We start from the raw sequence: 14,989 nt of genomic DNA on the forward strand, positions 1-14,989 counted from the left end.
TTTTTCCTTCTCTATCTTTTCTGAACACTTTATATCCTTGTATATTAAACAGCCACTCCTCACCATTTTTAAGCCACGTTTCTGTTATTGCCACTACATCATATTCCCACACTGTTATGTGTGCTTGTAGCTCACCAACCTTATTTACCACATTTTGTGCATTTACGCACATGCATTATAATCCTGTCTTTGCATTCCTCGTAGTCCTTCTCAGTTTGCTCCCATCTAATACGGAACTACACCCCTTTCTAGTACTGTGTAACACACTCATTATGCACTTTATTCCTCTTTCCTGCTTCTATATGCTGGTGCCCATCCCCCTGCCAATTTAATTTAAACCCTCCCCAACCACACTAGTGAATTTCCCCTTGAGGACATTGGTCCCAGTCCTGTTGAGGTGCCGCTCGTTTCTTTTGAATAGGTGCCATCTGCCCTAGAACTGGTCCCAAAGCTCCAAGAATCTGAAGCCCTCCCTCCTGCACCATGCTTCAAGCCATGCATTGATCCTCCCTATCTTCCTATTTCTACTCTCACTAGCATGTGGTACTGGGAGTAATCCAGAGATTACTACCGTCGAGGTCCTACTCTTTAACATCCTCCCTAACTCCTAAAAATCTGACGCATCTCCTCTAGACACTTCTCTTGTTTCTTTACTTGTCACATTACCACTCCCTTTGGCCATGCACCATGAAAGGTCACGACCTGAAACGTTAACTCTGTTTCTCTCTTCACAGATGCTGCCTGAAATGCTGAGTATTTCCAGCATTTTCTGTTTTTGAATTACTTACAGCTGATTGCCTGTTAATATAGGAACATAGGAGCAGGAGTAGGCCATTCAGCCCATCGAGTCTGCTCCGCCATTCAGTACGATCATGGCTGATCATCCACTGCAATGCCTTTTTCCCACACTATCCCCATATCCCTTTATGTCATTGGTATTTAGAAATCTGTCAATCTCTGCTTTAAACATACTCAATGACTGAGTTTCCACAGCCCTCTGGGGTAGAGAATTCCAAAGATTCACAATCCTCTGAGTAAAGAAATTTTTCCTCATCTCTGTCCTAAGTGGCTTCCCCCTTATCTTGAAATTGTGTCCCCTGGTTCCAGACTCCCCAACCAGGGGAAACATCTTAGCTGCATCTACCCTGTCTGTCCCTTTAAGTATTTTGTATGTTTCAATGAGATCACCTCTCATTCTTCAAAACTTTAGAGAAAACAGGCCCAGTTTCCCCAATCTCTCTTCATAGGACAGTCCCGCCATCCTGGGAACTAGTCTGGTGAACCTTCGTTGCACTCCCTCTATGGCAATAATATCCTTCCAAAGGTAAAGGAACCAAAACTGCACACAGTACTCCAAGTGCGGTCTAACCAAGGGTCTATACAATTGAAGCAAGACTTCACTACTCCTGTACTCAAATCCTCTTGTGATAAAGGCTAACATACTGTTAGCCTTCCTAATTTCTTGCTGCACCTGCATATTAGCTTTCAGTGCTGCCACTGACAGGCAGTTAATGTTAACTAACTTGCAGTTTCTTTTACAGTTTTTAAAGTTCTAAGTTGAATTCAAAATCTCAAACTAAATTTCAGTTTGAGCCTACTCAGCCACTGCTTAACAGAGTGTCCCACTCTCACTTAATTCCCAACCTTTACACTCTGTTTATGATACACTGCATTTATCACTGCTCTCTTAATATTTGGCAGCCTAGTAGAGGGTACTTATTACCATTATTTACCCCGAGAAGCTTTTTTTGTGTTCTGCAGTATCTTTTATCTGACAGTTGAGAGCCTACCCCTGAGATTGGAAAAGACAAGCACTTCTCCTCCCTCACTTGTCTTCACCTTTTTGCTATTATTATCCTCATCTTTTTTCAGTCGCCTGCCAGCATGTACCATTCACTGCCTGAGTAGGGGGCCAGGCGACCTGCTCTGATCACTCGTTAGCTGCCAGCTGCTCGACTGGCCTGGAGTGAATTGCCTAATGATTATTGGAGAAAATCAGGAAGCGCCTCTCGTCTGCTTGCCACTTGCCCAAGGATAGAACTTGTATATGGAAATTCAGAAGTGGCAGTCATTTGGGGTCCCTGTTGGAACTGCAGTATACTGGGGTGTTTTGGGTTTTGGTTCTGACCATTTGGCTAAGCGGATAGATTAGATTTGCATTGGATGCAAATTATTGACCTGGTTAGGAGATTGGCAGAGAGTAGAGATAATGGATATGTGCTTGAATTGGAAGGACATGACTGTGCTGGGGCTGAAACTATTCACTGTATTTATTAATGACTTAGATAATACAATGGAGAGCCATATATCCAAGTGTGCCAATGGCACAAAGACTGAGGGCATAGTAAGTACTGTAGACGAGAGCTTAAAATTACAAAGAGACATTGATAGATTAAGTAAGTGGGCAAAACTATGACAGATGGATTTCAATGCAGGTAAGTGTGAGGTCATCAATTTTGGACCACAAAAGGAAAGATCAGGGTATTTTTTAAATGGTGAAAAGTTAGGAACAGTGGAGATCCAAAGAAATTTAGGGGTACATGTATACAGATCCCTAAAATGTAGTGGTCAGGTATAAAAAATAACCACAAGGGCTAATGGAAAGTTAGTCTTTATGACTAGAGGGCTAGAATATAAAGGGAAGGAAGTTTTACTACAGCTGTACAAAGCCCTGGTTAGACTGCATCTGGACAGATGTGTGCACAGTTTGTGGCATCGCGCCTTAGAAAGGAAATATTGTCCTTGGAAGGAGTGCAGTGTAGATTCAGCAGAATGTTACCAAGGCTGCGAGGGTTAAATTCTGAAGTGAGATTACATAAACTAGGCTTGTATTCCCTGGAATATAGGAGGTAAAGGGGTGACTTGATTAAGGTTTTTAAGATTTTGAAAGGAATTGATAGGGTAAATAGAGAGAAACTATTTCCACTGGTGGGGAGTCTAGATTAAAGGGGCATTCTCTTAAAATCAGAGTCAGGCCATTCAAGAGAGAAGTTAGGAAACACTTCTTCACACAAAGAGTGGTAGACGTGTGGAACTCTCACACAAAAAACAATAGGTATTAGCCCAAGTAATAATTTTAAATCAGAGATTGATCAATTTGTGCTAGCCAACAGTGCTAAGGAATATAGAGCCAATGTGGAGTTGGGATACGGATCAGCCAAGATATGATTGAATGGCAGAACAGACTTGAGGGCCTGAATGGCCTACTCATGTTCCTATGTGCTTATTATCATGCCTAGTGCAAGTTGAGCCTGTCACAGAGTATACTGTAACAGTGCTTGGCTTAAATTCAAGGATGTTCTGTGGAAGACTTGCGCGTCTGTTCAGCAAATTATTTATGGCACTGTCTCGACTCTGGCTTCTTTTCTGGATGTCATTCAATTTCCTAGAAGACTGGGGAGGTGTTCCGACAGTTGCTCATTCAAATTGCATAATGTTTACTGGTTAGTAGCTACAGCACATAAAATATTGGCAAAGATCCAAGTCTCTTCACCGCCCAACGTCTTGGGTATCTTGCATTCCAATGCTTTCAGCTGAACTTTTCGCATGGCATTTCCCTCTGACCTTGGAGGCTTTTGGATGCTTGCAACTGTAGTGCAGCCGACCTCAAGGGTCAACAGAACAAATCATTATTGCCATTTTTTAAAATGAAAATTACCTACTTTTATAGTTAACATTATTTTCGCTCTTCTGCTCTCCCTTGCACCCTCTCCCCTTGTGTCCGTCCCTCCCTTTCTTTCTTGCCCTTACCTTCGTGCATGGACGCGGGCGCACCTGCACTCTCTCTTGCCATCGCATCCTCCCTCTCGCACTGCCCTCTGTCCCTTGTGTGTGCACTCTTGCTCTCTCACCTTCCAGTGCACGCTTGCTTTCTCTCATCCCCTCGCACCCTCTCATCCCCTCGCACCGTCTTGCTCTCACACTCATTTATTTGCTCTCTCTCACACTCTCATACAATAACACTTCCATTTAACAGCAGGAAATATGATTTATTTGCATTATGCAGAGTTGCTAGTAGTTTCTCCCTGTTGTCGGGCCACACATTTTTTCTTGCTGGAAAGGTGGGGAAAAGGTCTGATCTGCCATTACCATCCCCCAGCTAGATACAGTGGAATTTTTCCATCACTGGAAAAGCATCTAGCTTCTTCTCAATACCTCCCACAGCTATCTCAAGATCAATAAGTTGCTGTATGGAGATTTACAGGCATGACTCCACCTGTGACCACTCCATGGCACACTTTGGTATCATACTGTTGTTAAGCTGAGGCCAAGTCTGCCTGATCAGTGTCTCATCTGAAAGACAGTACAGCACTCCCTCAGTACTGTACTGAAGAGTCTGCCTAGACTATGTGTTCAAATTTCTAGGGTAGGGCTTGAACCCATAACCTTCTGAAACTAAGGTATTAATGCTTCCAGTGAGCTAAGGCCAAAGCTTCTTAAATGCTGAAGAGACAGGAAAGCTAGGAAGATTAATCCAGAACTTGTGATTTGTAACATACCTTGTGACTAAGGTGACATTGATAAAATGCTCCAGCTTTGCTTTTGTCATGCAACGTCATTGGTTACTGCAATCAAACCTGCATTAACCTATATATAACAGGTGAAGTTAAACTGGTCATGTAGGAGTTAGATTAAGCATTCGTGTGTTGATGTACCACTTTATTGTGTTGACAGGAATAAGCCAGTTGTGTCTGTCTGTCAGATGAGTAGAGCAGCAGATCTTTGTTGCAGTCTGCATTCCCAGCAGTAAAAGCATTTCAAACTAATTCATTGTAAAGAACTTTGAGACTTTTGAGGCATGGTGAGGCATTAAATAAATGCAATTCCTTCCGGTCTGTCTTTGAGTAAAAGGGCTGGACAATGCACCTGTGATGCTGTGTTCCTTGTCTTCTTTCACAGATGTCACAATTTGTTTTTTGGATTTGTGGAAAAACAACTGGAAGCAGTGAACATTGATATGTTTATTCTATGGGTAGAATGTTCCTTGGAATTCAAACCTGGCATTAGCTTAAATCTTTGCCAGCTGGTGATGTCTACTATTAATTTACAAGTCTTATTATTTTTTCCTGGCATAAATGTCACAACTAACAATAGCTTTCTGTCGCCAGCTGTTTGTTTTCAGACTCTGAAGTTTGGAGTCCACTCTGACTGCTGCACTTCAAATTTCAGGAACCCAAACGTTTCATGGACGGTGCCCAAATGGAGAGAGAGTTTTCTTTAGGACTTTGATTTGATTTACCACAAAAGTACAAATATATGTTTGCTCCCAGTTTTTGGCACTCTTGATGGTAGCCCTCCAGTATGCTGTTGAAGTGGGCATTCTTAATGTGAACCTGGGTAGCAAGTGTCAGCAGGCTATTTGACTGTGGTGACAGTGCAGTTACATCAAACAGCTCCTGTCACTCACTCACTCATTCACACACACATACAGCCCAGCTGAGGTCACTGAATGCTTCTCCTCCTTTCCCAAGTTGTTTTGTTTACTGCCTCCTCTTGATGGCTCAGCTGAAATCGGGAACTCTGTGGGGAGTTGCTGTTGTTTTCTTCTGTCCTAACATTTCATGGCACACTGCCTTGCTAATTGTTGATGTTTTCTGATTGCCTGGTATCTTGTTTTTCATTTGTTGTAAAATTGTCCTCAAAGAAGGAAACTTGTGTGGTCTGTACCTGTCCTTTGTAATTGTATATTTATAGTCTTGGTCTTGGTCACTACGCTGATTTTTTTTCCCTTCACCAGGCGAAGCATGAAGAAAAAAGCCAATTTTACCTGTCCTTTTAATGGCAACTGTTCAATTACAAAGGATAACAGAAGACATTGCCAAGCATGTAGACTCAAGCGATGCCAGGATATTGGCATGATGAAAGAATGTAAGTAATTACATTTGGAACACAGGAGAAACTTTGAAACTGAATTTATGAATGAAAAATACTCAGTTTAGTTTTTTCTTGAGACACACTATTTCCACTAATCAACTGCACGTAATATTTTAGTTACAATGGATATAATGATGAAGTCGAGAATATCCTGTCTAACAGTCACTGTGAATCAAAAAGATGCCCTGATTTCCTAGTTAATGAAGAAATCCAGCTCTACAGACGGGTTTGATTACTAATCCCTATTAGGTTAGTTGATATCAGCAAGGACATTACAGTTGACCTTTGTTGCAGTTTTGGGTTTTTCAATCTTTTCTCATTGGTCAATGAGCAGATTCCATAGGTGGATCTTTGACCCCTATGATCTGGAAGGAGGACCTTTTCTATGCACTGGCAGAAGTCCTCACCTGAGAGCTAACAATTACCCCATTTTCAGTAATCTGTTTACTGGATGTAGTGCCGTTTTGCACTATGCAGTCATATTCTCTTCAAAATGACAGATATTGCCACACAGACTCAAGCCAGTTTTACTGTTGTACACATCTGCAGCAATATTGCACCTCGGACTAGCAATTACAGTTTCCTCTTGTTCCTGATTTTTCTGTCATCATTCCTGCTCCATGTGTGGGGCGGGATTTCAATTCCAGGGTTGGAAGCCTGACGTTACGTTCATTTCCTGGTCTCGACCCTGGACTGCGTCGGCAATGCCCACACGTTGCTATTTTAATGGGAATGAACTTAATTGGCCCAGAGTCACATTTGCTGTCCAATTAGCAGTGGCAGGCAGGGGATGGAAATGGGGCACAGGAAGCAGAGGGCTTGATTTAAAGGGTGAGCGACAGCCATTGCTGTGGTTGCTGTTTGCCTCAAATATGGAAGGAGAAGCTGAGCAGAGGGCTTTGGGGATGTCCTACATCGTAGGGCTCTAAAAGAGGTAGCTGCAAAGATAGAGGATGCACTGGTTATGATTTTCCAAAACTCTCTAGGTTCTAGAATGGTCCCAGCGGTTTGGAAGTTAGCAAATGTAACACCACTATTCAAGAAAGGATGGAGATAGAAAACAGGAAACTACAGGCCAGTTAGCCTGACATCAGTTGTCAAGAAACTGCTGGAATCTATTATTAAGGAAGCCTCAACAATGCAGTTAGAAAATCATTGTAGGATCAGACAAAGTCAACATGGGTTTACAAAAGGGAAATCGTGCTTGACAAATTTATTAGAGTTTTTTGAGGATATACCTAGTAGGGTAGATAAAGGGGAATCAATAGATGTAGTGTTCTTGGATTTCCAAAAGGCATTTGATAAGTTGCCGCACCAAATGTTAATACGCAAGATAAGGGCTCATGGAGTTGGGGGTAATATATTAGAATGGATGGAAGATTGGTTAATGGACAGGAAGCAGAGAGTAAGGATAAACAGGGCATTTTCAGGTTTGCAAACTGTAACTAATGGAGTGTTGCAAGGATCAGTGCTGGGGCCTCAGCTATTTGCAATCTATATTAATGATTTCCTCCACAACACCTTGGTCCACTCCTCCATCACTCCCACACCTCTTCCCTTTCCCACGGCACCTTCCCATGCAATTGCAAGAGGTATAATACCTGCCCTTTTACTTCCTCTCTCCTCACCATTCAAGGCCCCAAACACTCCTTCCAGGTGAAGCAATGATTTACTTGTACTTCTTTCAATGTAGTATACTATATTCGCCACTCACAATGTGGTCTCCTCGACATTGCAGAGACCAAACACAGATTGGGTGACCGCTTTGCAGAACACCTGCGCTCGGTCCGCAAGCATGATCCCGAGCTTCCAGTTGCTTGCCATTTTAATTCACCACCCTGCTCTCACGCCCACATTTCTGTCCTCAGCCTGCTGCTGCGTTCCACTGAAGCTCAACGCAAGCTCAAGGAATAGCACCTCATCTTCCGATTAGGCACTCTACAGCCCTCTGGACTCAATATTGAGTTCAATAACTTCAGACCATGAGCCCAATGATTTTTATTTATTATTTTATGTCTTTTTTATTCTTTATTTTTTAATTATGTGCTAGTTTTAAACTTGTTTTTCATATTTTTGAGTTTGGACAGAGCTGTTCATTATTCTGCCGTTAGCACTCTCTCTGAACAAATGCTTTGTCTTTCACTACAACTACTGAACATTCCATTTGCCTTCTGTTCCATGACATCTCTGTCATTTAATCTCTCCTGCTGTCCGTCCTATCATAGACCTTCCCTTTTGTTCTTTTTGTTTCACTCCCCCCACCCCCCCACCCCCCCCCCCCACCCCTTTCACTTGCTTAAAACCTATTACATTTCTAACCTTTCCCAGTTCTGATGAAAGGTCTCAGACCTGAAACGTTAACTCTGTTTCTGTCTACACAGATGCTGCCAGACCTGCTGGGTATTTCCAGCACTTTCTGTTCTCATTTTAGAGCTCCAGCATCCGCAGTATTTTGCTGTTTATGGAAATTATTGAGCTTCTTTTCCTGGTAGCTGTAAGTCACCCATGTTTCACAGCCATACAGCAAGGTGCTGAGAACACAGGCCTTATAAACCATCAGCTTGGTCCTAAGGGTCAGCTTGGTGTTATTCCATGTGCGTTTCGTGAGTCGGCCAAAGGTGGTAGCTGCTTTCCCTATATGTGTATCGAGCTCTGCATCAAGGGACAGATTGTTTGTCACCGTGGACCCAAGGTAGCAGAATTTGCTAACCACTTCCATTGGGGTGTTATTTAGTGTGATCGGGGCAACACCTTGTCCCATGACCACGTTTTTCTTGTTGCTTATAGTCAAGGAGAACAAGTTACAGGCATGGGAGAGACAATCCATGAGTGTTTGTAGCTGAGTTTCCATGTGAGTGACAAACACGGCATTGTAAGGGTACTGGAATACATGAACAGTCTTGCTACAGTTATATAGGGCTTTGGTGATCCCACACCTGGAGTACTGTGCACAGTTTTGGTCTCCATATTTAAGGCAGGATATACTTGTTGTGGAGGCAGTACAGCAAAGGTTCACTGGATTGGTTCCTGGGATGAGAGGGTTGTCCTCTGATGAGAGGCTGAGTAAATTGGTGATCTCATTGAAACATATAAGATTCTCAAGGGGCTTGACAGGGTAGACACTGAGAGGTTGTTTCCCCTGGCTGAGGAATCTAGAACACGGGGGCACAGTCTCAGGATAAGGGGTCAATTATTTAGTACTGAGAGAAGGAGAAATTTCTTCACTCGGAGGGTTGTGAATCTTTGGAATTCTCTACACCAGAGGGTTGTGAATGCTCAGTCATTAAGTATATTAAGCCTCACAGCTCCAGGGACCCGGGTTCGATTCTGGGTACTGCCTGTGTGGAGTTTGCAAGTTCTCCCTGTGTCTGCGTGGGTTTTCTCCGGGTGCTCCGGTTTCCTCCCACAAGCCAAAAGACTTGCAGGTTGATAGGTAAATTGGCCATTATAAATTGTCACTAGTATAGGTAGGTGGTAGGGAAATATAGGGACAGGTGGGGATGTTTGGTAGGAATATGGGATTAGTGTAGGATTAGTATAAATGGGTGGTTGATGGTCGGCACAGACTCGGTGGGCCGAAGGGCCTGTTTCAGTGCTGTATCTCTAATCTAATCTCTAATCTAAAATATTCAATGCTGAGATAGACAGATTTTTGGTCTTTTGGGAAATTGAGGGATATGGGGAGCAGGCGGGAAAGTGGAGGTGAGGTAGATCGGCCATGATCGTTTTGAATGACGGGGCAGGCTCAAGGGGCCAAATGGTCTACTCCTGCTCCTATTTCTTATCCTTATTTAAAATTGTATTCGGTCTTTAATGAACCGTTTTTAGTGGAAGGACGAATTCTCAGCCAACTATTTATGACTCTCTACTTCAAATAAAATATTGATGACAAGCCAACCATTGTTTGATTTGACTGAATGAGTTCAAGGTCCTCACAGAATTAGTTTCAAGGAGAAGCAGCTCATCAAGACCAATTCAGTAGTATTAACCTGAAGAGGAATTTCCACAGATGTAAGAATGCAGCTTCCCTGTTGTAGTGGCAATATCAGTCACAATTAGTGTGTCAAATGGTTCCCCTTACCGAATGAATCCCAAAACACAACTCTACTTCCATGCAGCATATTGTGTATGTTGGTGGTCTGATGGCAAGCATTTTGTTATTTACAATGAGAGAATTTTTTTCATATTTGATATTTATATTTATGGTTTTGTTCTAATTTTAAAATTTATAATTGTTTTTCCTTTAACTGGCACGTTGACAAATTGCATTTTAATGTCACGAGAACTGAGGAGAGATTTTCAGATTTTCAACCATTCTCTTGTTCAGGTGTAAATTTTAAATTCGGGTTGGACAAAAAGTTCACATCAGATCACCCAAAATTGCACATGCAAATATCCAAATAACAAATGTACAAAAATAAGTTGAAATATGTTTTGCCAATTATCTGTTATATTTCTTAACTTACATTGGAAATGCATATGCTAAATTTTGCCCCCTTAGCCCTAACCTCTGTACGGGGCCTAGAGCTTTGTTTGGTTCTGAGTTTGCTGTCTGTTCTGAACAACAGGAGATCTGCAATTTAATAAAAGAACTGCTGCCACCCACCTAAAGTCCTGCCCATCCAGAGACCTCGCACCCCCCTGCCTGCTGTTTTTTGCTTTTTATTGTGCTTTGGCGCTGTGCCTCGGCTGTGGTGTACAGCTCTTACTTGGTAAGCTTGCAGATTTGTACTTGCAATTCTCTGACAGTATAGAGCACCACAAGTACAGTCAGTAGGCCCAGTGAGTGGGAACAAAATGCAAGTAGTCCCAGCCTGTCTGCTTGCTCGCTGGCACACCCAGCTCATGAGCTTCTTGGTCTACCTGCTGTTCTGTCTGTTTATCCCAAGTGCTTCCGAGCATGCTTGCTCGCTTATAGTTTTGGTTAGGGTTCAGTATTTTATCATGGAGGGCTGAGCCTGATCTGGTCCAAACGTAATGACCCCATACTGCACTTTACAGCAGAAGTTCCTGGACAGAAATCAGGAACAGGAACCCCCTCTGGGTGTTTATTTTAACTCCACTGAGCCCGGGGCACAGAGGCTAATTATTTTGTACTCGCCACCACTTTGCCTGACATCAGCTAACGCAGCACAGAATAGAGAATCTGAGACCGTCATAGTCCTGTGGCTCAGTACTCAATCTGAGAATGCATTTGTTCACTGAGCCATCAGGAACCATACATTGCTGTCTTAATGGGATTCAGTGTATTGCAGTGTTGGATATGATCCTGTTAATCTGACCCTGAAGGTCTTTTTAACTGACAACTGATAAAGCAATCATGCAGCTGAGAACATGATTGTATTCCTTTTTAAGAAGGATAAGACAAAGTGATGGGAAGGATGCCAGTTGGGGCTTTATTGAGTGGGTGGCAGAGTCTATCAGTGACTGATCCAAGAAAGCATCATCGGCAGGTGGGTAAGGCCATCAGTGCCTATAAAGGCAACCACAGTATAACCGCAAATGGTGTGTTTTATACTTTGTAAACAATTTACATAATGCCAATTAAAGTTGGCAATAGAACAAACTCTCTCAATAGTATTTAAAGCGGAAAGATAAATCAACAGATGACAGACAATAAACTGTAAGGCTGTGCTTTGTGGAATCAGTTTTCCTCTGGCATTAATGTACAGTAGTGTGAGCAATCTTCTAATGTTTGTTTGATCTCATATTTTGTATTGTGGTTAAGGGACTTGTTGCCTTTAATTTTCTGTTTAAGGTTGCATTTGTAAACTTGGCCGCTGAAAATGAGTTAGACCACACTAATTTATTGTTGGGTTTTGTGGCTCATCTTAAATGCTACATATAGGCTATATTCAGCTACATCCATCTATATAATGAAGGCTTCTATCTAATGCGCACCTGTGGTATTACAACTCAAAAACATCATGTATATATCAGGCAAAGGAAATTGTAAATGTCTCAAATAACTCAAATGTCAACCAAAAGCAGCTCTGTTTGCTAGCTAAGTAGGAAAAGCTGCCAAGCATGCAATCGCCAGCAAAAAAAACAGCAATTAAATATTTTTTTTTTCTAAAGCAGCCATTCATGAGCCAGCTACTGCTGCATACCAACCAATTTAATTGCTTGTTTTTTAAAAGAGAAATATGATTTGAACAGCTTCAGTTGTTTCCTCATCCATCAAACTGTGACAATTCATAACACATGACTACCAGAAAAATTCTGAGTTCTTTGATCTCATTATTTCCTGCTGATATGCAAGGTCATTGCTCCTCATTGCTGCTTTGGGACTTCTGTGCATGTGTTATTGGCTCATTGTCATTTTGTGCATGTGTGACTGAGGCTCCATCTTGCCTGTTCATTTCATGACATGTATGCATGGCAGAGCAGAGCACTGACACTCCTTTTCCTTAAGAATCTGCCTCTGTCTCTAATCTGCTGCACGTCTTTGCTCTGTGAGCTGTGAATAAGATCAGAAAAAATCTAGATCTAGATCTTCTCTCAAACTTGGCTTCAGGTTCCTGGACTTCTCTCATCATCAAGAAGATACTTCTGCTCTGGACTACACTGGCTATACTCTAAGACCCAACTTCTATCCTGACCTGCTGCTCTTTTGCAATATTTTAAAGTAACTTTGATCAGTTTATAGCTCTTCCCTCACCGACACTGTGATTGAGAGACTTTAGTCTTCTGCTGCACCTGTGGCTGGCCTCTGGTTATAGTGGTTTTTCAGCTTCAGTCTATTCCTGGCCAGAAAATCACTCGCCTGCACTGAAGAGCAAACCTCTGCTGCTTCTGGATTTGATGGTGTTCTCCAACTTTGCCATCACCTTTCTGATCCTGCAACTGACTCTGTACACCTGCTGGATTTTCATTACTATGAAAATACCTCTGTCAGTCCATCCTCCAATACTCTACCCTCAAACACCTTCTGGACTCGTACAAGGAATGCACAAAGTTTAGAAGCAGGTGTAGCAGGCTATTAGGAAGGCAAATGGCATGTTGGCCTTTATTGCAAGGGGATTGGAGTACAGGAATAAAGAAGTCTTACTAATATTGTACAGGGCTTTGGTGAGATCGCCCTTGGAATACTGTGCGCAGTTTTGGTCTCCACATTTAAGAAAGGATATACTTGCACTGGAGGCGGGGCAGTGAATTTTACTAAATTGGTCCCTGGGGTGAGGGGGTTGTCCTATGATGAGAAGCTGAGTAAATTGGGTCTATATTCTCTGGAGTTTAGAAGAATGAGAGGCGATCTAATTGAGACATACAAGATTCTGAAAGGGCTTGATAGGGTAGAAGCTGAGAGATTATTTCCGCTGGTCAGGGAATCTAGAACACGGGGGCACAGTCTCGGTAAGGGGCCAATCATGAGGAGAAATTATTACACGCAGAGGGTTGTGAATCTTTAGAATTCTCTACCCCAGAGGGCTGTGGATGCTCCATCATTGAATACATTTAAGGCTGGGATAGATAGATTTTTGGTCTCGCAGGGAATCAAAGGATATTGGGAATGGACAGGAAAGTGGAAATGAAGCCCAAGATCAGCCATGATCGTATTGAATGGCCATATGATCTACTCCTGCTCCTATTTCTTGTGTTGTTGTGGACTTCACTCACTGCACCTGTCTCTGAACTTGGATAACAGCTTGTCTATGCACCATGCTGACTCCACCCGACTAAGGTCATTGTTATACCACCATAAGATCTCCGACTTTAACTCTGGACTCCTTCTTATTATCTCCTATCTATTTCCTATTTCCCGTTTCCTATCAGGTTTTTATGTATCCTAATAATCATGTAACCAATTCTATGTAACTTGAGCTTTCCCTGAGTCCATTCATGTGCTCATTTTGGCTGCTTTCTCTTTTTTACTTTCCTTTTTAACCCTCCTGGACCTCTCTCTTCTATCATCATGCCTCCTTTCACTTCTTCACTCTCAGGTACTCTGCCCTCTTGCTTCCCTACCCCAACCCTTCCGTTCTCCTCGACCTTCCTGCTCTCTTGCTGCTGTCCCAGGCTTGACTCCCTCTTAGATAAGCCTGCAGCTTCCTCCTGTGCTTCTCTTGGCATCCTCCAAGGGGCACATCGAGGCACTCGGCCCTACCTCATTATGAGCAGTGACCCTAACTGCCCCATCTTACTCTCTCGTGACATTCCTGCCCAGTGTGCTCGCTCGGGGCTAATCTTGCCAATCTTCTTCCTGTCCAACTCGTCCCTCCCACTGCTGATCCTGTGGACTCTACCAGTGGATCAGCTCTCACCCCCACCCCCCCCCCCCCCCCATACGCATCTCTCTCCATAATGTCTGTTCACTTGTGAACAAGGCCCTTGCCATCCATGAACTTATTGTGGATGATTGCATCAACATCATGGCCTTAACGGGGTGCTGAGGGGTGATGTCACCTTCCCCCTAAAAACCTCCCTGCCTGGCTATATCTTCCACCACTTTCTCTGCCAAGCCTGTTGCGGTGGCGGTATGGCGCTTATCACCAAATCGCACCTTGGCCTGACTCTGCACTTTCTCCTCCTTTGAGCATCTCGCCTTGTTCCACCCCTCTCACCTCTCATTCAAAATCACCGTTATCTACTGCTCTCCCAAGCACAATAAAAATTTTCTGAAATATCTTCACTGCTTTCATCCCTCAGCCTCTGCACCGAATGACTTCTCAACCTTGGTGATTTCAACCTCCATCTCAACTCATCATGTTCTCTCTCCTCTGAGTTCACTGCCCTCTTATCTTCCATAAATCTCCCTTTATGAAAACTCCCCTTCCTATATTCACGGCCACCCCCTCGACCTTCCCATCTCACATGGTCTTGCTAGTTCCATCTTATCAATCAGCGATAAGGCCATCTCTGATTACTTCCTTGTATCACTCTCCACCCACATCCCCCTTCCACACCCCAACCCTACCTCATTCTATATCCGTCCCTGGAAAAAACTATCCCCCAATTCACTTACAACTGCACTCTCAAAATCACAACTGTCTAGCCTTTGGCCCTCTGTTCACCACAACATTTGTGCAGCTACTGATTTGCTCAGATGCACCCTCTCCAACACCTTTGAAGCCCTAGTCCCCATTCTCTCACCCTGCCATTCCCCCAGTACGGC

At 43.1% G+C, this 14,989-nt stretch overlaps 1 protein-coding gene across 3 annotated transcripts in view; it reads left to right on the top strand.

Annotated features, from left to right (window-relative positions):
* The window catches only part of LOC137358744 (vitamin D3 receptor-like), a 199,181-nt gene that overhangs the window by 83,747 nt on the left and 100,445 nt on the right, over positions 1-14,989 (top strand). For all 3 annotated transcript variants that reach the window (XM_068025042.1, XM_068025040.1, XM_068025041.1), the window contains one exon: positions 5,738-5,868. In XM_068025042.1, the coding sequence (XP_067881143.1) occupies positions 5,738-5,868 (131 nt within the window). The remainder of the gene's footprint in view (positions 1-5,737; positions 5,869-14,989) is intronic.

The sequence above is a fragment of the Heterodontus francisci genome, chromosome X (genome assembly GCF_036365525.1).
Source record: "Heterodontus francisci isolate sHetFra1 chromosome X, sHetFra1.hap1, whole genome shotgun sequence".
Lineage (NCBI taxonomy): Eukaryota > Metazoa > Chordata > Chondrichthyes > Heterodontiformes > Heterodontidae > Heterodontus > Heterodontus francisci.